Genomic DNA, 26140 nt, shown 5'->3' on the forward strand with positions numbered 1-26140 from the left:
AGCTTGCTTGGGACTGGAAATCTACCTAGTGAGCTTATGAATCTTACCGGAGAACCCCTTACCACCACTTTACCAAACTAGCATAATTGCCCACTACATTTTAAATAGTTATTCTTTTATTCACGGACAAGTGAAGCTCTCTCTCCTCATTCTAGAAGTTTATTTGCAGTAGTCAGTGAGTATTAAAGAAAACCACGACTGGTCAAAACTCAGAGAAAAACTAGTCACAAGGTGGCCAAACTCTCAATGGCCACATAAGCAACACAATTTCTGCATCCAAGGCTTGGGAAACATAGTGGGACAGGGGCTGGGAATTCTGCAAGAGTCGGAGGACCAAGAAGTCTTCTGTGAGGTCGTGACTTATAGAAATGAATAGGGAAGCTATCCTATGATGCTTCAAAAACATGGCTGCCTAAACAGGACAAATAATAATACCAGTAATACCAAATAATAATAATAATAATAATAATAATGATAATACCAAATAAAAATAGGAACCCTCCTGGAGTTTTACACCTAGACAAAGAACTACAGGCAACTAAGGACTGTTGAGAGTGTACGGTTCGGGGGTTGGGGATTTAGCTCAGTGGTAGAGCGCTTGCCTAGCAAGCGCAAGGCCCTGGGTTCGGTCCCCAGCTCCGGAAAAAAAAAAGAAAAAAGAGAGTGTAGGGTTCATCTTCTCTAGGGATGAGCCTCATAATTGGTTATACAAATCCAAGTAGTCATCCTTGAAATTATATATGTACGAGCAACACTAATTGGCTCAGATGTTACACATGCATGTAACATTAACAAGAAAAAGTGGCCGTTTATTTGGGAAGGAGTGAGATGGGTGCATGGAAGGAATTGGAAGGAGGAAAAGAAATGGAGGAAATGACGGCAGTATGTAGAGACATTGCAGGTGTGGCTGCTGTGCTACATGTGCGCCAGTAGGTGGCAGACAGGAGACAGGCTATGTCTACATTCAAGCATTCTGGCCTGTGAAGGTCTGAATGCTTAGTAGCCTAACATTCTCGGGGGGGGGGGGGGGGGGAAGTGAGCCTGAGATGACCCCTGCCTGGTGCCATAATGCACAAGCAGAGGCCACTCCTGGGATGACTGCAGACACCAGAGACCTCATGTGCGACTAAGAGGAGCAAGTAAGTGGTGGAGAAATGGAGGAAAAGGAGACACAGAAGGATGTGGGCACATAACAAGAGACAGACCTGGAGACTGTGGGGTAGAGAGGCCAGAGATGCCACCAGGGACGTGTTGGGGTCCTGGCCTGTGCTGACACCAGGGGCCACATCTGGGTCTGTGGCCCTGCAGCAGTAGAGGTCTGATACCAGAAAGGGCAGGATGCCACCTGAGGACAGGATAGCTGAGGGCTGTGCAAAACTGGACTCACCGCTGGACCTCACTTTGGTACTGTGGGAAACCTTATCCTAGGATCATGAGAGCAGGAGAGATGGCCCTGCCCCTTGCCAGCTTTATTCAGCATTTAGGAGAGTGGACGCTACACCTCCCCTAGGCAGTCCATTAGAGCTGACCCTGGTGGCAGGGGCACAGGTAAGCCAGCCCTGAGGGTGTGAGCATGGGACAGCTGGCCCTGCACCTTATCTGCCATGCAGCAGTGTGGGAGAGATGCCCTCCCTCACCCCTTGTCATAGCAGGCAGGAGAGCTGTCCCTGTCCCTGACCTGCGGCAGCATTTGAGAGAGTGGGTCCTGCGCTTTGACTGGTCAGCAGGGTAAAACCGGCCCTAGCTGCATGGGCTGCTGATGAGCTGGCCCCAAGAGTATGAGAGCAGAAGAACAGACAGGAGGTAGAGAGCTTAGGAGGTGGAGGTGGAGTGGTCAGAATCTTGGTCAGTGTGAGTGTGGGAGAAACAGCCTTCTCTGGAGACGGTTTTCATTGAGACAGCTCTCTTTATTGTGGGGGAACAAGGTCTATATAAACCTTGGGGAGTTGGTAGGGGTTTTGGGGGTGGATATATATTATTGGTTGGTACTTAGGTGCTGAGGAACGTTCATTTATATGAAGAGGAATTCCAGGTGTTTGCTGGACATATCCTTATAAGGAGAAAAGTTTAACCTGTAACCTGGCCACCAGGCTATGTGACTACCTGAAAGGTGGCAGAGGTGGGGCTCGCAAGGCTATGTGCACCAGGACATACAGGCCCAGAGCAGGGAGGAAGCATTTCTATTTCTGCTGGTCTCAGGACGAGATTTTTGGGGTCGAACATGTCTTGACCTCACTCTTGCTCCAGACCATCTTTCCCTGCCACATGACTTTCCTGCTCCACAGCCACCTGCCTAGGGATGGCACCACCCACTGTGAACTGGGCTTTTCCCCATCAATCATCAATTTAAAAAATGTTCTACAGACTTCCCTACAGACAACCTGATAGAGGCAATTCCAAAATTAAAATTCTGTTTTCTTACTTGAGAGGCGGAGGCAGAGGCGGAGGCGGATTGATCTCCATGAGTTCCAGGCCAGCTTGATCTATAGAGTGAGTTTCAGGTCAACCAGGGCTACACAGAGAAACCCTGTCTCAACATCCCCCACTCAAAGGTTTTGTTTTCCCAACTTGAATCATGTTGACGAAAACAAAACAAACTTACCATCACAGGAGGGATAGTAACACTAATGAATCAATTTACAAGTTTATTAAATTGAATCCAAATTATATTTATAGAATAAAGTAACACATCAAGATTTACCTGTCCACATATAATGTTAACCTACAAGACTTCTGTTTGTTCCAAGTGTTTTGGAAAATATCTTTGTGGTTTATAATTTTAAAAGGCTTTTTTTCCCCTTATTGAAGTTGGAGAGTTAACGAATGTTACATTTTGACTTTGAGCAGATAAGTTATCTTGTAAGCAGAGGATAGAAGTTCTTTCTATATTCTAGCCCTTTAACTGGCTTCTTGAACAGAGCAGGCGTGCATTACCTAGGGAGGTAGAAGAGACAGCATATTCTTACTCTGACAGGAGAACAGTTCTGCTGACAGGCTGGACCCAGATCCTGTGTCTATAGCACCTATACATACAGCACTTATACATATAGCATTTATACATACAGCATCCATTCACCTAGCACCTATACATATAGCACCTATACATAAGTAACTATACACAAAGCATCCATACACATATTATCCATACAATAACACCTATACACACAGCACCTATACACACAGCACCTATACACGCAGCACCTATACACGCAGCACCTATACATGCAGCACCTATACACACAGCACTTATACACAGCACCTATACACACAGCACCTATACACATAGCACTTATACATAGCACCTACGCACACAGCACCTATACACGCAGCACCTATACATGCAGCACCTATACACACAGCACCTATACACGCAGCACCTATACACGCAGCACCTATACATATAGCAGTAAAAGTTGTCAGATAATAATAAATACTGGACTTTGAAGGGCCAGACCTGAGAGCAGTTTACACTTTGCCTGTTTAGTTCTAATGTCTGTGTTGGATCCATCAAGCAAAATCAAACCAAACCAAATCTCTGACCAAATAGTGAGTTCCTGTCAGTCAGCAAAGGGGATGAGGGAGTCCACATTTGGATGATCTCAGTGTATGAGTCAGGGACCTCTAGAGTAACAGAACTTACATGTATGTATGTGTGTATGTATGTATGTATGTATGTATGTATGTATGTATGTATGTATGTATGTCTGTATGTATGTATGAAGTCGAGGAGCTGTTGGCAGTTAATGGCTGCTGGATATGCGTGTGCCAGTTTTCTTTAGAGGTGCTGCCCTTGGTACATTGCTCATTTAATTGGGGCTGGCTTACAGTTTCAGAGGTTCAGTCCATTATCATCATGGTGGGAAGCATGGCGGCATCCAGGCAGACATGGTGCTGCAGAAGGAGCTGAGAGCTCCACATCTTGATCCACAGACAGCAGAAGGAGACTGTATCTCATCCTGGGTGTAGCTTGAGCATTGAGACCTCAAAGCCTGCCCCAACAGTGACACACTTCCTTCAACAAGGCCACACCCACTCCAACAAGGCCACTCCCTGGAGGACAAGCACTAAAATACGTGAGTCTAGGGGACCATTCCTATTCAAATCACCACCATCACCAGTCATGACTCTCAAATGCTAATGTAATGTTTAAATTTGTTTATTAAAGGACTTCAAATCTATATAAGTGGTTAATTTTTGTTTTGAATATGCTTTTATTACTTAAATAATGTTTCTTATATTTCACCATTCTCTGCTTTACCCCAACCACCTGATCTTTGTTCCCAAAGCACTTAACAAATTTGGAGTGATTACAGTCCTTAAAACAGAAGCAGATACGTCTGTTGAATTCATACCAACTGTACTATATGCTTGCAGAATGAACTCACTCCTCTCACTAGACTTCAGACCCGGGGGAGCACAGGCATATTCTCATTAGCAAAGTTGTTGGCACATAGTGATAGTTATGTTCAGACGGTGCAGCACATTTTAAAAATATGAATGTTAATGTCACATCAGCATATATATATATAGAATATATAACTTTTAAAATATAGTGAAAACTGGAAAAATACATGTATGTTACAATTAGTAAAGGCACGAGTAACATGTAAAACCATGATAATGAAGTTTTCTGGACTCACAAAGGACATTTGAAAAGAGAATGGAACAGGCATTAAACTAGCTTTTGGGTCTGTCATGGTGGTACATCCTGGCACTTGGGAGGCAGAGGCAGGTAGATCTCTGTGAGTTTGAGACCAGCCTGGCTTACACATTGAGTTCCAGAACAGTCAGAGCTATTAAAAAGAGAAAACTTGTCTCAAGAAAGAAAACAAACAACCATAACAAAAGCAAGCTTTTTACAAGGGTGATTCAGTATTAGGACACAAAATCTCTTATATGATTTTATCCTCTTTTTCATTGGATATTTTATGTATTTACATTTCTAATGTTATCCCCTTTCCCAGTTCCCCCCTCTCCCATTCTTCCTCCTCCTGCTTCTATGAGGATGATCCCTTTCCCAGCCACCCACTCCAACCTCTACACCCTGGAATTCCTCTACACTGGAGAAATGAGCCTTCACAGGACCAAGGGCTCCTCCTCCTGACAGTGCCATCCTCTGCTACATATGCGACTGGAGCCATGGGTTGCTCTATATGTACTCATTGGTTGGTGGTTTAGTCCCCAGGAGCTCTGGGGTGTCTGATTGGTTGATATTGTTGCAAACCCTATTCAGCTCCTTCAGTCCTTTCTCTGACTCCTCCATTGGGGTCCCTGTGCTCAGTCTGATGGTTAGCTGCAAGTATCCTTATCAGTAAGGCTCTGACAGAGCCTCTCAGGAGACATCCATATCAGGATCCTGTCAGCAAGTACTTCTTGGCATCAGCAATAGTGACTGGGTTTGGTGGCTGCATATGGGATGGATCCCCAGGTAAGGTAGTCTCTAGATAGCCTTTTCTTAAGTCCATGCTCCACTCTTTGTCCTGTATTTCCTCCCGTGAGTATTTTGTTCCCCTTCTAAGAAGGACTGAAACATTCACACTTTAGTCTTCCTTCTTCTTGAGCTTCATGTGGTCTGTGAATTGTATCCTGGGTATGTTGAGCTTTTGGGCTATGATCCACTTATCAGTGAGTGCATACCGTGTGTGTTCTTTTGTGACTGGGTTACAGCCTGTAACCAAGGATGATATTTTCTAGTTCTATCCATTTGCCTAAGAATTTCATGGAGTCATTGTTTTTAATAGCTGAGTAGACTCCATTGTGTAAATGTATCACATTTTCTGTATCCATCCCTCTGTTGAGGGACATCTGGGTTCTTTCCCGCTTCTGGCAATTGTAAATAAGGCCTCTATGAACACAATGGAGCACGTGTCCTTGTTATATATTGGAGCATCATTTGGGTATAGCTGGAATGGAATAGCTGGGTCCCCAGGGAGTACTATGTCCAATATTCTGAGGAATCACAGGACGAGTGGTTGTACCAGCTCACAATCCCACCAACAGTGGAGGAGTGTTCCTCTTTCTCCACATCCTCAATAGCATCTGCTGTCACCTGAGTCTTTGATCTTACCCATTCTCACTGGTGTGAAGTGGGAACTCAGGGTTGTTTTGATTTGCATTTCCCTGATGACTAAGGATATTGAACACATCTTTAGGTGTTTTTCGGCATTCCTTAGTTGAGAATTCTCTGTTTAGCTCTCAGCCCCATTTTTTTTTTTATTATTAACTTGAGTATTTCTTATATACATTTCGAGTGTTATTCCCTTTCCCGGTTTCTGGGCAAACATCCCCCTAATCCCTCCCCCTCCCCTTCGTTATGGGTGTTCCCCTCCCAACCCTCCCCCCATTGCCGCCCTCCCCCCAACAGTCTAGTTCACTGGGGGTTCAGTCTTAGCAGGACCCAGGGCTTCCCCTTCCACTGGTGCTCTTACTAGGATATTCATTGCTATCTATGAGGTCAGAGTCCAGGGTCAGTCCATGTATAGTCTTTAGGTAGTGGCTTAGTCCCTGGAAGCTCTGGTTGCTTGGCATTGTTGTACATATGGGGTCTCGAGCCCCTTCAAGCTCTTCCAGTTCTTTCTCTGATTCCTTCAACGGGGGTCCTATTCTCAGTTCAGTGGTTTGCTGCTGGCATTCGCCTCTGTATTTGCTGTATTCTGGCTGTGTCTCTCAGGAGCGATCTACATCCGGCTCCTGTCGGTCTGCACTTCTTTGCTTCATCCATCTTGTCTAATTGGGTGGCTGTATATGTATGGGCCACATGTGGGGCAGGCTCTGAATGGTAGTTCCTTCAGTCTCTGTTTTAATCTTTGCCTCTCTCTTCCCTGCCAAGGGTATTCTTGTTCCCCTTTTAGAGAAGGAGTGAAGCATTCACATTTTGATCATCCTTCTTGAGTTTCATTTGTTCTAGGCATCTAGGGTAATTCAAGCATTTGGGCTAATAGCCACTTATCAGTGAGTGCATACCATGTATGTCTTTCTGTGTTTGGGTTAGCTCACTCAGGATGATATTTTCCAATTCCAACCATTTGCCTACGAATTTCATAAAGCCGTTGTTTTTGATAGCTGAGTAATATTCCATTGTGTAGATGTACCACATTTTCTGTATCCATTCCTCTGTTGAAGGGCATCTGGGATCTTTCCAGCTTCTGGCTATTATAAATAAGGCTGCGATGAACATAGTGGAGCACGTGTCTTTTTTATATGTTGGGGCATCTTTTGGGTATATGCCCAAGAGAGGTATAGCTGGATCCTCAGGCAGTTCAATGTCCAATTTTCTGAGGAACCTCCAGACTGATTTCCAGAATGGTTGTACCAGTCTGCAATCCCACCAACAATGGAGGAGTGTTCCTCTTTCTCCGCATCCTCGCCAGCATCTGCTGTCACCTGAGTTTTTGATCTTAGCCATTCTCACTGGTGTGAGGTGAAATCTCAGGGTTGTTTTGATTTGCATTTCCCTTATGACTAAAGATGTTGAACATTTCTTTAGGTGTTTCTCAGCCATTCGGCATTCCTCAGCTGTGAATTCTTTGTTTAGCTCTGAACCCCATTTTTTAATAGGGTTATTTGTCTCCCTGCGGTCTAACTTCTTGAGTACTTTGTATATTTTGGATATAAGGCCTCTATCTGTTGTAGGATTGGTAAAGATCTTTTCCCAATCTGTTGGTTGCCGATTTGTCCTAACCACAGTGTCCTTTGCCTTACAGAAGCTTTGCAGTTTTATGAGATCCCATTTGTCGATTCTTGATCTTAGAGCATAAGCCATTGGTGTTTTGTTCAGGAAATTTTTTCCAGTGCCCATGTGTTCCAGATGCTTCCCTAGTTTTTCTTCTATTAGTTTGAGTGTGTCTGGTTTGATGTGGAGGTCCTTGATCCACTTGGACTTAAGCTTTGTACAGGGTGATAAGCATGGATCGATCTGCATTCTTCTACATATTGACCTCCAGTTGAACCAGCACCATTTGCTGAAAATGCTATCTTTTTTCCATTTGATGGTTTTGGCTCCTTTGTCAAAAATCAAGTGACCATAGGTGTGTGGGTTCATTTCTGGGTCTTCAATTCTATTCCATTGGTCTATCTGTCTGTCTCTGTACCAATACCATGGAGTTTTTATCACTATTGCTCTGTAATACTGCTTGAGTTCAGGGATAGTGATTCCCCCTGAAGTCCTTTTATTGTTGAGGATAGTTTTAGCTATCCTGGGTTTTTGGTTATTCCAGATGAATTTGCAAATTGTTCTGTCTAACTCTCTGAAGAATTGGATTGGTATTTTGATGGGGATTGCATTGAATCTGTAGATCGCTTTTGGTAAAATGGCCATTTTTACTATATTAATCCTGCCAATCCATGAGCATGGGAGATCTTTCCATCTTCTGAGGTCTTCTTCAATTTCTTTCTTCAGAGTCTTGAAGTTCTTATTGTACAGATCTTTTACTTGCTTGGTTAAAGTCACACCGAGGTACTTTATATTATTTGGGTTTATTATGAAGGGTGTCGTTTCCCTAACTTCTTTCTCGGCTTGTTTCTCTTTTGTGTAGAGGAAGGCTACTGATTTATTTGAGTCAATTTTATACCCAGCCACTTTGCTGAAGTTGTTTATCAGCTTTAGTAGTTCTCTGGTGGAACTTTTGGGATCACTTAAATAAACTATCATATCATCTGCAAATAGTGATATTTTGACTTCTTCTTTTCCGATTGTATCCCCTTGACCTCCTTTTGTTGTCTGATTGCTCTGGCTAGAACTTCAAGAACTATATTGAATAAGTAGGGAGAGAGTGGGCAGCCTTGTCTAGTCCCTGATTTTAGTGGGATTGCTTCAAGGTTCTCTCCATTTAGTTTAATGTTAGCAACTGGTTTGCTGTATATGGCTTTTACCATGTTCAGGTATGGGCCTTGAATTCCTATTCTTTCCAGGACTTTTATCATGAAGGGGTGTTGAATTTTGTCAAATGCTTTCTCAGCATCTAATGAAATGATCATGTGGTTTTGTTCTTTCAGTTTGTTTATATAATGGATCACGTTGATGGTTTTCCGTATATTAAACCATCCCTGCATGCCTGGGATGAAGCCTACTTGATCATGGTGGATGATTGTTTTGATGTGCTCTTGGATTCGGTTTGCCAGAATTTTATTGAGTATTTTTGCGTCGATATTCATAAGGGAAATTGGTCTGAAGTTCTCGTTCTTTGTTGGGTCTTTGTGTGGTTTAGGTATAAGAGTAATTGTGGCTTCATAGAAGGAATTCGGGAGTGATCCATCTGTTTCAATTTTGTGGAATAGTTTGGATAATATTGGTATGAGGTCTTCTATGAAGGTTTGATAGAATTCTGCACTAAACCCATCTGGACCTGGGCTCTTTTTGGTTGGGAGACCTTTAATGACTGCTTCTATTTCCTTAGGAGATATGGGGTTGTTTAACTGGTTTATCTGTTCCTGATTTAACTTCGGTACCTGATATTTGTCTAGGAAATTGTCCATTTCCTGTAGATTTTCAAGTTTTGTTGAATATAGGCTTTTATAGTAAGATCTGATGATTTTTTGAATTTCCTCTGAATCTGTAGTTATGTCTCCCTTTTCATTTCTGATTTTGTTAATTTGGACACACTCTCTGGGTCCTCTCGTTAGTCTGGCTAAGGGTTATCTATCATGTTGATTTTCTCAAAGAACCAACTTTTGGTTCTGTTGATTCTTTCTATGGTCCTTTTTGTTTCTACTTGGTTGATTTCAGCTCTGAGTTTGATTATTTCCTCCCTTCTACTCCTCCTGGGTGTATTTGCTTCTTTTTGTTCTAGAGCTTTTAGGTGTGCTGTCAAGCTGCGGACATATGCTCTTTCCTGTTTCTTTCTGCAGGCACTCAGCGCTATGAGTTTTCCTCTTAGCACAGCTTTCATTGTGTCCCATAAGTTTGGGTATGTTGTACCTTCATTTTCATTAAATTCTAAAAAGTTTTTAATTTCTTTCTTTATTTCTTCCTTGACTAGGTTATCATTGAGTAGAGCATTGTTCAATTTCCACGTATATGTGGGCATTCTTCCCTTATTGTTATTGAAGACCAGTTTTAGGCCGCGGTGGTCTGATAGCACGCATGGGATTATTTCTATCTTTCTGTACCTGTTGAGGCCCATTTTTTGACCAACTATATGGTCAATTTTGGAGAAAGTACCATGAGGAGCTGAGAAGAAGGTATATTCTTTTGCTTTAGGATAGAATGTTCTATAAATATCTGCTAAGTCCATTTGGCTCATGACTTCTCTTAGTCTGTCTACGTCTCTGTGTAATTTCTGTTTCCATGATCTGTCCATTGATGAGAGTGGGGTGTTGAAATCTCCCACTATTATTGTGTGAGGTGCAATGTGTGTTTTGAGCTTTAGTAAGGTTTCTTTTACGTATGTAGGTGCCCTTGTATTTGGGGCATAGATATTTAGGATTGAGAGTTCATCTTGGTGGATTTTTCCTTTGATGAATATGAAGTGTCCTTCCTTAATTTTTTTGTTGACTTTTAATTGAAAATTGATTTTATTTGATATTAGAATGGCTACTCCAGCTTGCTTCTTCTGACCATTTGCTTGGAAAGTTGTTTTCCAGCCTTTCACTCTGAGGTAGTGTCTGTCTTTGTCTCTGAGGTGTGTTTCCTGTAGGCAGCAGAATGCAGGGTCCTCGTTGCGTATCCAGTTTGTTAATCTATGTCTTTTTATTGGGGAGTTGAGGCCATTGATGTTGAGAGATATTAAGGAATAGTGATTATTGCTTCCTGTTATATTCATATTTGGATGTGGTTATGTTTGTGTGCTTTTCTTCTCTTTGTTTTGTAGCCAACACGATTAGTTTCTTGCTTCTTCTAGGGTATAGCGTGCCTCCTTATGTTGGGCTTTACCCTTTATTATCCTTTGTAGTGCTGGATTTGTAGAAAGATATTGTGTAAATTTGGTTTTGTCACTGAATATCTTGGTTTCTCCATCTATGTTAATTGAGAGTTTTGCAGGATACAGTAACCTAGGCTGGCACTTGTGTTCTCTTAGGGTCTGTATGACATCTGTCCAGGATCTTCTGGCCTTCATAGTTTCTGGCGAAAAGTCTGGTGTGATTCTGATAGGTCTGCCTTTATATGTTACTTGACCTTTTTCCCTTACTGCTTTTAATATTCTTTCTTTATTTTGTGTGTTTGGTGTTTTGACTATTATGTGACAGGAGGTGTTTCTTTTCTGGTCCAATCTATTTGGAGTTCTGTAGGCTTCTTGTATGCCTATGGGTATCTCTTTTTTTTAGGTTAGGGAAGTTTTCTCCTATGATTTTGTTGAAGATATTTACTGGTCCTTTGAGCTGGTAGTCTTCAGTCTCTTCTATACCTATTATCCTTAGGTTTGATCTTCTCATTGAGACCTGGATTTTCTGTATGTTTTGGACCAGTAGCTTTTTCTGCTTTACATTATCTTTGACAGTTGAGTCAATGATTTCTATGGAATCTTCTGCTCCCAAGATTCTCTCTTCCATCTCTTTTATTCTGTTTGTGAGGCTTCTATCTACAGCTCCTTGTCTCTTCTTTTGATTTTCTATATCCAGGGTTGTTTCCATGTGTTCTTTCTTGATTGCTTCTATTTCCATTTTTAATTCCTTCAACTGTTTGATTGTGTTTTCCTGGAATTCTTTCAGGCATTTTTGCGATTCCTTTCTGTAGGCTTCTACTTGTTCTCTAAGGGAGTTCTTCACGTCTTTCTTGAAGTCCTCCAGCATCATGATCAAATATGATTTTGGAACTAGATCTTGCTTTTCTGGTGTGTTTGGATATTCCATGTTTATTTTGGTGGGAGAATTGGGCTCCCATGATGCCATGTAGTCTTGGTTTCTGTTGCTTGGGTTCCTGGGCTTGCCTCCCGCCATCAGATTTTCTCTAGTGTTACTTTGTTCTGCTATTTCTGACAGTGGCTAGACTGTCCTATAAGCCTGTGTGTCAGGAGTGATTTAGACCTGTTTTCCTGTTTTCTTTCAGCCAGTTATGGGGACAGAGTGTTCTGCTTTCGGGCGTGTAGTTTTTCCTCTCTACAGGTCTTCAGCTGTTCCTGTGGGCCTGTGTCTTGAGTTCACCAGGCAGGTCACTTGCAGGGGAAAAGTTGGTCCTACCTGAGGTTCCGAGGCTCAAGTGTGCTCGTGGGGTACTGCCTAAGTCCTCTCCGCGGCGGCAGCAACCGAGGAGATCTGCGCCGCTCTTTCTGGGAGCCTCAGTGCACCAGGGTTCCAGATGGCGTTTGGTGTTTTCCTCTGGCGTCTGGATGTGCGCAGAGTGCAGTCTCTTCTGGTTTCCCAGGTGTGTCTGCCTCTCTGTAGTTTTAGCTCTCCCTCCCACGGGATTTGGGTGCAGAGAACTGTTTATCCGGTCTGTTTCCTTCAGGTTCCGGCGGTGTCTCAGGTGCAGGGGTCCTGCCGCTCCTGGGCCCTCCCCTACGGGAATCCAGAGGCCTTAAACAGTTTCCTCTTGGGCCAGGGATGTGGGCAGGGGTGGGCAGTGTTGGTGGTCTCCTCCGCTCTGCAGCCTCAGGAGTGCCCACCTGACCAGGCGGTGAGGTCTCTCTCCCACAGGGATTGGGAGCAGAGAGCTGCTGCTTTCCCTAATTTCTTTCTCGGCTTGTTTGTCTTTTGTGTAGAGGAAAGCTACTGATTTATTTGAGTTAATTTTATACCCAGCCACTTTGCTGAAGGTGTTTATCAGGTTTAGTAGTTCTCTGGTAGAACTTTTGGGATCACTTAAATATACTATCATATCATCTGCAAATAGTGATATTTTGACTTCTTTTCCAATCTGTATCACCTTGATCTCCTTTTGTTGTCTGATTGCTCTGGCTAGAACTTCAAGAAGTATATTGAATAAGTAGGGAGAGAGTGGGCAGCCTTGTCTAGTCCCTGATTTTAGTGGGATTTCTTCGAGTTTCCCTCCATTTAGTTTAATGTTAGCGAATGGTTTGCTGTATATGGTTTTTACTATGTTTAGGTATGGGCCTTGAATTCCTATTCTTTCCAGGACTTTTATCATGAAGGGGTGTTGAATTTTGTCAAATGCTTTCTCAGCATCTAATGAAATGATCATGTGGTTTTGTTCTATCAGTTTGTTTACATAATGGATCACGTTGATGGTTTTCCGTATATTAAACCATCCGTGCATGCCTGGGATGAAGCCTACTTGATCATGGTGGATGATTGTTTTGATGTGCTCTTGGATTCGGTTTGCCAGAATTTTATTGAGTATTTTTGCGTCGATATTCATAAGGGAAACTAGTCTGAGGTTCTCTTTCTTTGTTGGGTCTTTGTGTGGTTTAGGTATAAGAGTAATTGTGGCTTCATAGAAGGAATTCGGGAGTGCTCCATCTGTTTCAATTTTGTGGAATAGTTTGGATAGTATTGGTATGAGGTCTTCTATAAAGATCTGATAGAATTCTGCACTGAACCTGTCTGGACCTGCCTTCTTTTTGGTTGGAAGACCATTAATGACTGCTTCTATTTCTTTAGGAGGTATGGGGTTGTTTAAATAGTTTATCTGTTCCTGATTTAACTTCAGTACCTGGTATCTGTCTAGGAAATTGTCCATTTCCTGCAGATTTTCAAGTTTTGTTCAATATAGGCTTTTGTAGTAGGATCTGATGATTTTTTGAATTTCGTCTGATTCTGTAGTTATGTCTCCCTTTTCATTTCTGATTTTGTTAATTTGGACACACTCTCTGTGTCCTCTTGTTAGTCTGGCTAAAGGTTTATCTATCTTGTTGATTTTCTCAAAGAACCAACTTTTGGTTCTGTTGATTCTTTCTATGGTCCTTTTTGTTTCTACTTGGTTGATTTCAGCTCTGAGTTTGATTATTTCCTGCCTTCTACTCCTCCTGGGTGTATTTGCTTCTTTTTGTTCTAGAGCTTCTAGGTGTGCTGTCAAGCTGCTGACATATGCTCTCTCCCGTTTCTTTCTGCAGGCACTCAGAGCTATGAATTTTCCTCTTAGCTCAGCTTTCATTGTGTCCCATAAGTTTGGGTATGTTGTACCTTCATTTTCATTAAATTCTAAGAAGTCTTTAATTTCTTTCTTTATTTCTTCCTTGACCAAGTTATTATTGAGTAGAGCATTGTTCAACTTCCATGTATATGTTGGCATTCTTCCCTTATTGTTATTGAAGACTAGCTTTAGCCCGTGGTGGTCTGATAGGAAGCATGGGATTATTTCTATCTTTTTGGATCTGTTGAGCCTTGTTTTATGACCTATTATATGGTCAATTTTGGAGAATGTACCATGAGGTGGTAAAAAGCAGGTATATCCTTTTGTTTTAGGATAGAATGTTCTATAAATATCTGTTAAGTCCATTTGGCTCATGACTTCTCTTAGTCTGTCTATGTCTGTGTTTAATTTCTGTTTCCATGTCCTGTTCATTGATGAGAGTGGGGTGTTGAAATCTCCTACTATTATTGTGTGAGGTGCACTGTGTGTTTTGAGCTTTAGTAAGGTTTCTTTTATGTATGTAGGTGCCCTTTTATTTGTAGCATAGATATTTAGGATTGAGAGTTCATCTTGGTGGATTTTTCCTTTGATGCATATGAAGTGTCCTTCCTTATCTTTTTTGATGACTTTTAGTTGAAAATCAATTTTATTTGATATTAGAATGGCTACTCCAGCTTGCTTCTTCAGACCATTTGCTTGGAAAATTGTTTTCCAACCTTTCACTCTGAGGTAGTGTCTGTCTTTTTCTCTGAGGTGTGTTTCCTTTAAGCAGCAGAATACAGGGTCCTCATTGCGTATCCAGTTTGTTAATCTATGTCTTTTTATTGGGGAGTTCAGATCATTGATATTGAGAGATATTAAGGAACAGTGATTATTGCTTCCTGTTATATTCATATTTGGATGTGAGATTATGTTTGTTTGCTTTTCTTCTTTTTGTTTTGTTGCCAAGACCATTAGTTTCTTGCTTTTTCTAGGGTGTAGCTTGCCTCCTTATGTTGGGCTTTACCATTTATTATCCTTTGTAGGACTGGATTTATAGAAAGATATTGTGTAAATTTGGTTTTGTCATGGAATATCTTGGTTTCTCCATCTATGTTAATTGAGAGTTTGGCAGGATACAGTAATCTGGGCTGGCATTTGTGTTCTCTTAGGGTCTGTGTGACATCTGTCCAGGATCTTCTGGCTTTCATAGTCTCTTGTGAGAAGTCTGGTGTGATTCTGATAGGTCTGCCTTTATATGTTACTTGACCTTTTTCTCTTACTGCTTTTAATATTCTTTCTTTATTTTGTGTATTTGGTGTTTTGACTCTTATGTGACGGGAGGAATTTCTTTTCTGGTCCAATCTATTTGGAGCCTGTATTCTATTCTGTAGGCTTCTTTTATGTTTATGGTCATCTCTTTCTTTAGGTTAGGGAAGTTTTCTTTTATGATTTTGTTGAAGATATTTACTGGTCCTTTGAGCTGGGATTCTTCACTCTCTTCTATACTTATTATCCTTAGGTTTGATCTTCTCATTGAGTCCCGGATTTCCTGTGTGTTTTGGACTAGTAGCTTTTTCTGTTTTACATTATCTTTGAGAGTTGTGTCAACGATTTCTATGGAATCTTCTGCTCCTGAGATTCTCTCTTCTATCTCTTGTATTCTGTTGGTGATGCTTGTATCTACGGCTCCTTGTCTCTTCCTTTGGTTTTCTATATCCAGGGTTGTTTCCCTTTGTGCTTTCTTTATTGCTTCTATTTCCATTTTTAATTCCTTCACCTGTTTGATTGTGTTTTCCTGGAATTCTTTCAGGGATTTTTGTGATTCCTCTCTATAGGCTGCTACTTGTTTATTTATGTTTTCCTGCATTTCTCTAAGGGAGTTCTTCATGTCTTTCTTGATGTCCTCCAGCATCATGATCAAATATGATTTTAAATCTAGATCTTGCTTTTCTGGTGTGTTTGGATATTCAGTGTTTGCTTTGGTGGGAGAATTGGGCGCCAATCATGCCATGTAGTCTTGGTTTCTGTTGCTTGGGTTCTTGAGCTTGCCTCTCGCCATCAGGTTGTCTCTGGTGTTACCTTGTTCTGCTTTTTCTGACTTGGCTAGACCTTCTTATAGGCCTGTGTGTCAGGAGTGCTGTAGACCTGTTTTCCTGTTTTCTTTCAGCCAGTTATGGGAACAGAGTGTTCTGCTTTTGGGCGTGTAGTCTTTCCTGCCTACTGGTCTTCAGCTGTTCCTGTGGGACTGTGTCCTGAGTCCACCAGGCAGGTCGCTTGGAGCAGAAAAGTTGGTCTTACCTGTGGTCCTGTGGCTCAAGTTGCTCATGTGGAGGTTGCTTTTGAGCTCTTCGTAAGGGCGGCAGCCAGGAGGGTATGCGCTGCCTTTTCCCCGAGCCCCCCATGCACCAGGGTCCCAGATGGCATTAGGTGTTTTCCTCTGGAGTCAGAAATGTGGGCAGAGTGTAGTCTCTTCTGGCTTCCCAGGCATGTCTGTTCCTCTGAAGGTTTAGCTCTTCCTCCCATGGGATTTGGGTGCAGAGAACTGTTGATCCATTCCTTCAGGTCTGGGTGGTGTCTGGACCGCTAGGGACCTGCTGCTCCAGTGCCCCTCTTTAGCCCATTTTTAATTGGGTTATTTGTCTTGTTGTTGTCAAATTTCCTGAATTCTTTATATATTTTGGATACAGCTCTCTGTCAGTTGTAGGAATGGTGAAGATCCTTTACCAATTTGTTGACTGTTATTTTGCCATATTGACAGTGTCTACTTTTTTTTTCTCTGAACTTTAAATTGTTCAAATTTAGAAGGACTGGTGAAATGGTTTAGTGGACAAGAGCACCTGCTGCCAAGCTTGAGGGCTTTCATTTGACCTCGAACCCACATGGTGGGAGAGAATGGACTCTGAAACGTTGTTCTCTGACTTCCACATGGGTATGTCTACACACACACACAGACACACACAGACACACATCCAGACACACCCAGACACACATACACAGAGACACACACTCAGACATACCCAGACACACACATACACACACACACCCAGACATACCCAGACACACCCAGACACACACACACACAGACACACTCACACACACACACACACAGACATACAGAGACACAGACACACAGACACACACACACACACACACACACACCCCAGACACATACACACAGACACACACACAGACACACACATACAGACACACATAACCACACACCCAGACAGACACACACACACATACACACAGACACAGTCACACACAGACACACAGAGACACAGACACACAGACACACACACACACATACAGACACAGTCACACATAGTCACACAGAGACACAGACACACAGACACACACACAGACACACACCCACACACACACACACATACACACAGACACACACACAGACACACACATACAGACACACATATACCCAGACACACACCCAGACAGACACACATATACCCAGACACACACCCAGACAGACACACATATACCCAGACACACACCCAGACAGACACACACACACACATACACACAGACACAGTCACACACAGACACACACACTCACACACACAGACACACACAAACCAAGATACACACCCAGACACAGCCAGATACACACTCACAGACACACTCACAGACACACACACACAGACACACACACAGACACACTCACACACAGACACACACACAGACACACAGAGACACAGACACACAGACACATACACACAGACACATACACACAGACACACACACAGACACACACACACAGACACACATATACCCAGACACACACCCAGACACACACACACACATACACACAGACACATTCACACACAGACACACACACTCACACACACACAGACACACACAAACCCAGATACACACCCAGACACACTCACACACAGACACACACACACACAGACACACACAGAGACACACACCCAGACACACACACTAAATAAATGAACAAGTAAATAAATAAATAAATAAATAAATAAATAAATGAATGTACTAAAGTTAGAAAAGAAATCTAGAATAAACAGCAAAAGTTTGATTGTTTTGAGATGGTCTCATCTAGCTCTGGCTAACTTTGAGCTCCCCAAGGGTGATGTTTGATGGTTAGTTTTATGCCATCTTAACATAAACCAGAGACATTGGGCAAAAGAAACTTCAATCAGGAATGTGCCCCCACCAGGCTGGCCTGTGGCATGTTTTCTTGACTGATGGTTGATATGGGAAGGCCCAGGTCATTGCAAGTGGGGCCTCTCTTGGTCTAGTGATCTGGGAGCAGACAGAAAGTGACTAAGCCGCCACCGTGTCAGCTCCTGCCTCCAGGTTTCTGCTCTGTTTGTGATCCTGTCCTGACTTCTCCTGGTGACCGATTGTGACTTGATAGTCAAAATAAAACTCCCTCCCCAAGTTGCTTTTGGTCATGGCGTTTCATCACAGCAACAGAAAACTTGAGTCAAATTTGAACTCAGATTCTGGCAGCTCTACCTCCCTCTGCTGAGAGAATGAACATCTAATTTCTTTAACACATCAAGCTTTTTCAGAAATGAAGTAGGCAACCCAAAACATGTTTTATCAGGAACAATAAATTTAACTGATGGTAATGACATGTTCAGAAATAGCAGGGACAGCAGTTTAGAAGAACAGCTTGTTTAAAGACAGTGTTTCTTTGTGTAACAGCCCTGGCTGTCTTGGAACTCACAGAGAGTCACCTGCCTCTGATTAAAGGCCCAGTTAAGGACATTTAATTTTTAAGTTGATTTTTTTCTCATAATGCAACAGGGAACTGAAAATAAAATTATGAGGACTCATTTGCAATTTTAATTCTTTACTCCTATGTCTCTAAGTGGGGCTATCCAACAACTTTTATTTTAAAGAGTCCAGTGAGGAAATGAGAGATCACTGTGAAATTTATTCCATAGAGTCAAGCAAAGGTCTAGTATCAGCATGCAAACTTCAGAATTGGAAGGTAAGGAGCATTTCTGGAGAGCCCTGGGCAAAAAGGACTAACATACTGCCTTCTCTCTAGTTCCTGACTACTCTGGGAGCTCAGATATGGGTGAGAGCTTAAAAAATTATTGTAGAAGATTCCAAAGATGAGAACCAGATGAGAACATGCCCCAGATGTTCTACTGTGTGAGAACACGTATGCCCCTTCTGTTGGGTTTTCTGTCTTGCTAGCACTCTGTGGGAGTGGGCACTATCTGCCCACTTGACACCTGGTGAAACTGTCAAGTCAGATAGATTTTTAAAGGAGACACACATTACTGAAATATTTGGTAACTTTTGAAAAAGAAGGTAGAAACCAATGTAAGTGTAATGCATAGACTGTTAAAAGTTACTGGAGACTTTCTCAGTTAAGAGTTGTTCTGTTTAGCGAGGGCTGAGGGCAATCAGGAGGTAGAGGCAGGCAAAGTTCAAAGCCCTGAATTTAAAGTCAGCCAGGCTTACATAGTGAATTCCAGGGCATTCGTGGCTATGTAGAGAGAGACTGTTTCAAACACTCATCCACACACCCACACCACCTACCCAACCCTCCCCTGACCCCAGCTGTTCTCCTGTGTGAGAGTGCAAAGAACATCAAACCACCTTTTTGTTTAAAATACCTTTAGCCTAAAATATCTCTGAAATTTGATCTCATTCCTACAAGGCCAGTTAAAAACACAGTGTGTGGGACTCCTGCATATGCCTTAAAAATCGTTGCATTTTGTACTCGTATGAAACTTTCCAAAAATATCATTTTTAGTAATAAGACAAAGAAACTGGTTTTCTTTAAGCTCAAGATACAGTCCCCACCCCATTTTGGAAATGTCACTCAGCCACAAAATGAAGCTCGACTTTAAAACAAAATATCCAAGGAAATGCAGATCACAAAGTTGTTATTAAGAGTAACCCTGGACCATAGGATATTAATATTATTTGTTCTTACCTAGTGAACGTGATTGTTGGGGGGAGGGTGGTAATGGGGGGAGGATGGGGAGGGGAAGCCCATATAGAAGGGGAGAGGGAGGGGTTAGGGGGATGTTGGCCTGGAAACCGAGAAGGGGAATAACAATCGAAATATAAATAAGAAATACTCAAGTTAATAAAGATTAAAAAAAAGTATTATTTGTTGTTCTGCTTTCCCCACTGATTGTCCCAGACTTCTTAGTTGCTGTAGTAAGTGCAATTAAGTATACGGTTATTTGAGTTTTCAGAGATCCAGAAACCAAAAATGTCCTGTGTACTGGGGATACACCAGAAACAAAACAGTGTTAAGGCTGCTTTGACAATACTGTATCGACCAGATTACACGCGGTGGTTACATGTTTGGTTGTTCTGGACTGTGTGTGGTGCCCGCACCTGTAGGCACCACCCCAGCCACTCTGGGTCCGTGTGTAGAGGACCATGTTTTCTGACAGTCGCTGGCCAAGAGACACCCTCACTACCTCAGGCAGGTGCAAGGCGCGCTGTACGCTGATAGAGCTTACTAGCCTTCCGCATCCTGGCCGTGACGTCACGACCTTTGCTGGCGGTTGCGCCCGGTTGCGGTCAGTTGCCCTGGAGACGTATACACAGAGGAACGGATCTCAGTACCGGCCCAGCAGAGGCAGGAGTCCTGGTATCTGCCGACCACCTGCACTTGGTGAAGCGGGGGCGGCGCCATGAGCCAGCGGCAGGTGCTTCAAGGTATGGCAAAGGCGAGCGGGCACTCGGGAGGGTTGGCGCCTCGGGTCGTAGGACACCTCCACCGGGTCTCTCTTCTCAGTGTTCGAGCAGTACCAGAAAGCCCGGACGCAATTCGTGCAGATGGTGGCAGAGCTGGCGACCAGACCCCAAAACATAGAAACGCTACAGAATGCAGGTGAGTCTGCACCCCACGCATTGTCTTCCTTCCTCAGCTGCTGGCTCTGAGGGCCACTAACCTTGCTGTCCCTAATATCCCACACACTCCCCTTCACCTGCCACCCCACCTTAATCTCTTATCCTCTTCCGTTCCCTGACTCCCTGTCCCCCTCTGCTGCTGTCCTCCTGGGTTCCTTACTGCTAAGGTTTTGTTTTGTTTTGTTGTTGAGAGTGTGTGTGCCCGGTGAGTCAGAGAGCTGTCTCCAAGTTCCTCCTGTACAATCTCTCCAGTCCCCTTTTTTTTGGGGGGGGGAGTAGGGGATCTCATGAAATCAGGCAGGTTGTCAGGATAATTCAAAGCAGTATGAATTGCCTGGAAGTCATTTAGCATAGATCTTACTCTTCCTAATCAGATCCATTTTATTCACGATCTCTCCCTCCCTCCCTCCCTGCCCCCCCTCTCTCCATCCCTCCCTCCCTCCGTTCCCCTCCCCCCCTCTCTGTGTGTGTCTGGGTGTGTGTGTGTGTATGACGCCCGCCCGCGTGTCCCTGACAGGTATGTCTTCCTGACACAGGATCTCTCACTGAATCTGAACTCTGTCATTTCTGTAAGACTGGCTGTTAGCAAATGCACTGTGCAGGGGCTGGGGGAGATCAGGCACTTGCCACCATGCCCCCCTTTTTTGTGGGTGCTGGGGAATCCAAACCAGGGCCCTCAGCTTACTCAGCAAGCACTTTACTCATTAGGCCATGTCCTCACTCCCTCTAGCCCACTTTTGACCATCTTAGGCATCCTTACAACAGAAAAATTCAAGACACATCATAGCACTTTTGGTCTTGTGTAGAGAACATGTAATGTTAAGCTCCTAGATTGTAAGTAGGTAAAGACATGGCTTTGTAAAATCCTTAGGATGCTCTAAATCTGTCCCTTGAATTGAGGAGTGGGAAAAGTGGGGAAGAGAAAGAGTAAGATAGGAAGAGAAAGAAGAGAGGGAAGAGAGAAAGAGAGAGAAGCAGGGAGGACAGAGAGAGGAAGAGGGGAACTGGAGAAGGGCGAGGGGGAAGGGGGAAAGGCTCGAGACAAGAGGCAGAGGGAGGAAGGAGGAGGAAGGAGTTTCATTTGCTCAGATCAAGCATGAGCTACTAACTGAACTATGGGATTACTGTCACTATTTTGTCTTAAGAAACCTTTATTTTATAGGATATTTTCTTTTCTCTTTATTTTTTCTTTCCTTTCCTTCCTTCCCTCACTTCCTCTCCCCTCCCCCTTTCTCCCCCCTCCCCCTCCTTCTTTCTTTCTTTTTTTGAGACAACTTTTGTGTAGCCTTGGCTGTCCTGGAACTCATAGCCATCTACATGCCTCTGCCTCCTAACTGTGATGGCTGGGATCAAAGGTGTGTGCCACCACCGTCAGGCACATTATAGGATATCTTCAAAACTAACTCAAACACCTCGTACCTTTTAGTTCTTTGTTTTGTCCTTTGGAGTTCAGTGTTTATTCTTGGATATTTTCTTTATTTTTTAAAAAATTTTATTCTTTTCTCAAACATTTACATCCTGACCTCAGTTTCCCCTCCCTCTGCTCCTCTCAGTCTCCTCTCTTTCTTCTCACTGCTCCCCTATATCCACTATTTCTCTTGTTTCCCTGAAAAAGGAAAAAAAAAACCACTCAGGTCTCCCAGAGATATTAACTGAATTGCATAACAAGTTACAATAAGACACAGACCCTCAGACCAAGACTGGGCAAGGCAATCTAGGAGGAAAAAGTCCTGGCAAAAGTGTCAGAGACTCACCCCTCCCCCCACTGTTAGCAGTCCCACAAGAACACTGAGCTACACAGAGAACACAGTACGCAGAGCCTAGCTCAGACCCATGCAGGGTCTGCGTCCATCCCTTCAGTCTCTATGAGCCCCTGTGCACCCTGCTTAGTTGATTCTGTGGGCTGTTCTGAGACCTGGATCCCTTTGGGCCCTACAACCCTGTAGAAGTGGTAAGGGAGCATTTAGACTTGAGTAAGGTTTTTATCTTTAATTAAAAAAATTGACACCAATCCTACAACAGATAGAGGGCTTATATCCAAAATATACAAAGAACTCAAGAAGTTAGACCGCAGGGAGACAAATAACCCTATTAAAAAATGGAGTTCAGGGGTTGGGGATTTGGCTCAGTGGTAGAGCTCTTGCCTAGCAAGCACAAGGTCCTGGGTTCAGTCCCCAGCTCCAAAAAAAAAAAAAAAAAAAAAAAAAAAAGTAGTTCAGAACTAAACAAAGAATTCACAGCTGAGGAATGCCTAATGGCTGAGAAACACCTAAAGAAATGTTCAACATCTTTAGTTATAAGGGAAATGCAAATCAAAACAACCCTGAGATTTCACCTCACACCAGTGAGAATGGCTAAGATAAAAAACTCAGGTGACAGCAGATACTGGCGAGGATGCGGAGAAAGAGGAACACTCCTCCATTGTTGGTGGGATTGCAGACTGGTACAACCATTCTGGAAATCAGTCCGGAGGTTCCTCAGAAAATTGGACATTGAACTGCCTGAGGACCCAGCTATACCTCTCTTGGGCATATACCCAAGAGATGCCCCAACATATAACAAAGACACATGCTCTACTATGTTCATAGCAGCCTTATTTATAATAGCCAGAAGCTGGAAAGAACCCAGATGCCCTTCAACAGAGGAATGGATACAGAAAATGTGGTACATCTACACAATGGAATATTACTCAGCTATCAAAAACATGACTTTATGAAATTCACAGGCAAATGGATGGAACTGGAAAATATCATCCTGAGTGAGGTAACCCAATCACAGAAAAACACACATGGTATGCACTCATTGATAAGTGGCTATTAGCCCAAATGCTTGAATTACCCTAGATGCACAGAACACATGAAACTCAAGAAGGATGACCAAAATGTGAATGCTTCACTCCTTCTTTAAAAGGGGAACAAGAATACCCTTGGCAGGGAATAGGGAGGCAAAGTTTAAAACAGAGGCTGAAGGAACACCCATTCAGAGCCTGCCCCACATGTGGCCCATACATATACAGCCACCCAACTAGATAAGATGGATGAAGGAAAGAAGTGCAGGTTGACAGGAACTGGATGTAGATCTCTCCTGAGAGACACAGCCAGAATACAGCAAATACATAGGCGAATGCCAGCAGCAAACCACTGAACTGAGAATGGGACCCCCGTTGAAGGAATCAGAGAAAGGACTGGAAGAGCTTGAAGGGGCTCGAGACCCCATATGTACAACAATGTCAACCAACCAGAGCTTCCAGGGACTAAGCCACTACCCAAAGACTATACATGGACTGACCCTGGACTCTGACCTCATAGGTAGCAATGAATATCCTAGTAAGAGCACCAGTGGAAGGGGAAGCCCTGGGTCCTGCTAAGACTGAACCCCCCAGTGAATGTGATTGTTGGGGGAGGGTGGTAATGGGGGGAGGATGGGAAGGGGAACATCCATATAGAAGGGGAAGGGGAGGGGTGAGGGGGATGTTGGCCTGGAAATCGGGAAGGGGAATAACAATCGAAATGTAAATAAATACTCAAGTTAATAAAGATGGAAAAAAATTGAGATAAGTGCCCTTTGCCCTCCATTTAATTCCCTAGTGACATTTCAAAAGTTTATTGTCACTATAGTTATGATGCCAATATTGGCAGAAAGTGATTTATTCCATTCATGTTTCCTCAGTCATGTTGTCTTGTGTGCATTTCACTGTATGTAATCTCAGCTCCTGTGTGCTCACCATCACTATACTCAGGATAGATCACACGTAGGTCACTAGACAGGATCACACCCACTTCCTCTGTACTCCACCCTATCAGCCATAGAACTAGTACTGATTTCTAAGATGTTGTCATTAAAGAATTGGTTGTTTCAGGGGCTGGAGAGAAGGCTCAGCCATTAGGAGCTTGTACTGTTTTTCCTGACAAACTGTGTTTGATTCCCAGCACCCAGGCCAAAATGCTCACAACCACCTGTAAATTCTAGCTCCAGGGGATCCAGTGGCTCTTGTCTCCATGGGCACAGGCACTCACTCACACACACACACACACACACACACACACACACACACTCACATGCACGTACACACAGTTACAGATAAAACTGAATCCAAGAACACATCAAAATGATCATCCATCATGATAAAGTAGGTTTCATCCCAGGGATGCAGGGATGGTTTAATATACGGAAATTCATTGACGTAATCCACTATATAAACAAGCACAAAGATAAAAAGCACATGGTCATTTCATTAGATGCTGAGGGCATTTGACAAAATTCAACACCCCTTCTTGATAAAAGCCCTGGAAAGATCAGGAATTCAAGGCCCATACCTAAACATAGTAAAAGCCATATACAGCAAACCAGTAGCTAACATTAAACTAAATGGAGAGAAACTAAACTAAATGGAGAGAAACGTGAAGCAATCCAACTAAAATCAGGGACTAGACAAGGCTGCTCACTCTCTCCCTACTTATTCAATATAGTACTCGAAGTCCTAGCCAGAGCAACCAGACAATTAAAGGAGGTCAAAGGGATATAAATTGGAAGGGAAGAAGTCAAACTATCACTATTTGCAGATGATATGGTACTATACTTAAGTGACACCAAAAGTTCCACCAGAGAACTATTAAACCTGATAAACAACTTCAGCAAAGTGTTGGGGGTATAAAATTAACTCAAACAAATGAGTAGCTTTCTTCTACTCAAAGGATAAACAGGCTGAGAAAGAAATTAGGGAAGTGACACCCTTCACAATAGTCCCAAATAATATATCTTGGTGTGACTTTAACCAAGCAAGTGAAAGATTTGTATGACACGAACTTCAAGTCTCTGAAGAAAGAAATTGAAGATTTCAGAAGATGGAAAGATCTCCCATAGTCATGGATTGGCAGGATTAATATAGTAAAAATGGTCATTTTGCCAAAAGCAATCTACAGATTCAATGCAATCCCCATTAAAATTCCTACTCAATTCTTTACAGAGATAGAGAAATTTGCAAATTCATTTGAAATAACAAAAACCCCAGGACAGTGAAAACTATACTCATCAATAAATGAACTTCTGGGGGAATCACCATCTCTGACCTCAAGCAGTATTACAGAGCAATAGTTTTAAAAACTGTATTGTATTGGTACAGAGACAGGCAGATAGATCAGTGGAATAGATTTGAAGACCAAGAAGTGAACCTACACACATATGGTCACTTGATATTTGACAAAGGAGCTAAAACCATCTAATGGAAAAAAGATAGCATTTTCAGCAAATGGTGCTGGTTCAACTGGAGGTCAACATGTAGAAGAATGCAGACCGATCCATGCTTATCAC

General features: G+C 42.9%; 1 protein-coding gene and 1 non-coding gene across 2 annotated transcripts in view; both read left to right on the forward strand.

Moving 5' to 3' along the window:
• Positions 1 to 879: 879 nt before the first annotated feature.
• On the forward strand, positions 880 to 1012 carry LOC120095750 (small nucleolar RNA SNORA17). Its single transcript, XR_005491542.1, has one exon. It is a non-coding gene; the product is annotated as a small nucleolar RNA SNORA17 (small nucleolar RNA).
• A 19552-nt stretch (positions 1013 to 20564) lies between these two features.
• The window catches only part of Spag6l (sperm associated antigen 6-like), a 95741-nt gene continuing 90165 nt past the window's right edge, over positions 20565 to 26140 (forward strand). The window contains exons 1-2 of the mRNA NM_001034960.1: positions 20565 to 20635; positions 20715 to 20810. Of these exons, the coding sequence (NP_001030132.1) occupies positions 20611 to 20635; positions 20715 to 20810 (121 nt within the window). The 5' untranslated portion in view covers positions 20565 to 20610. The remainder of the gene's footprint in view (positions 20636 to 20714; positions 20811 to 26140) is intronic.

Source organism: Rattus norvegicus, chromosome 11, assembly GCF_036323735.1.
Source record: "Rattus norvegicus strain BN/NHsdMcwi chromosome 11, GRCr8, whole genome shotgun sequence".
Lineage (NCBI taxonomy): Eukaryota > Metazoa > Chordata > Mammalia > Rodentia > Muridae > Rattus > Rattus norvegicus.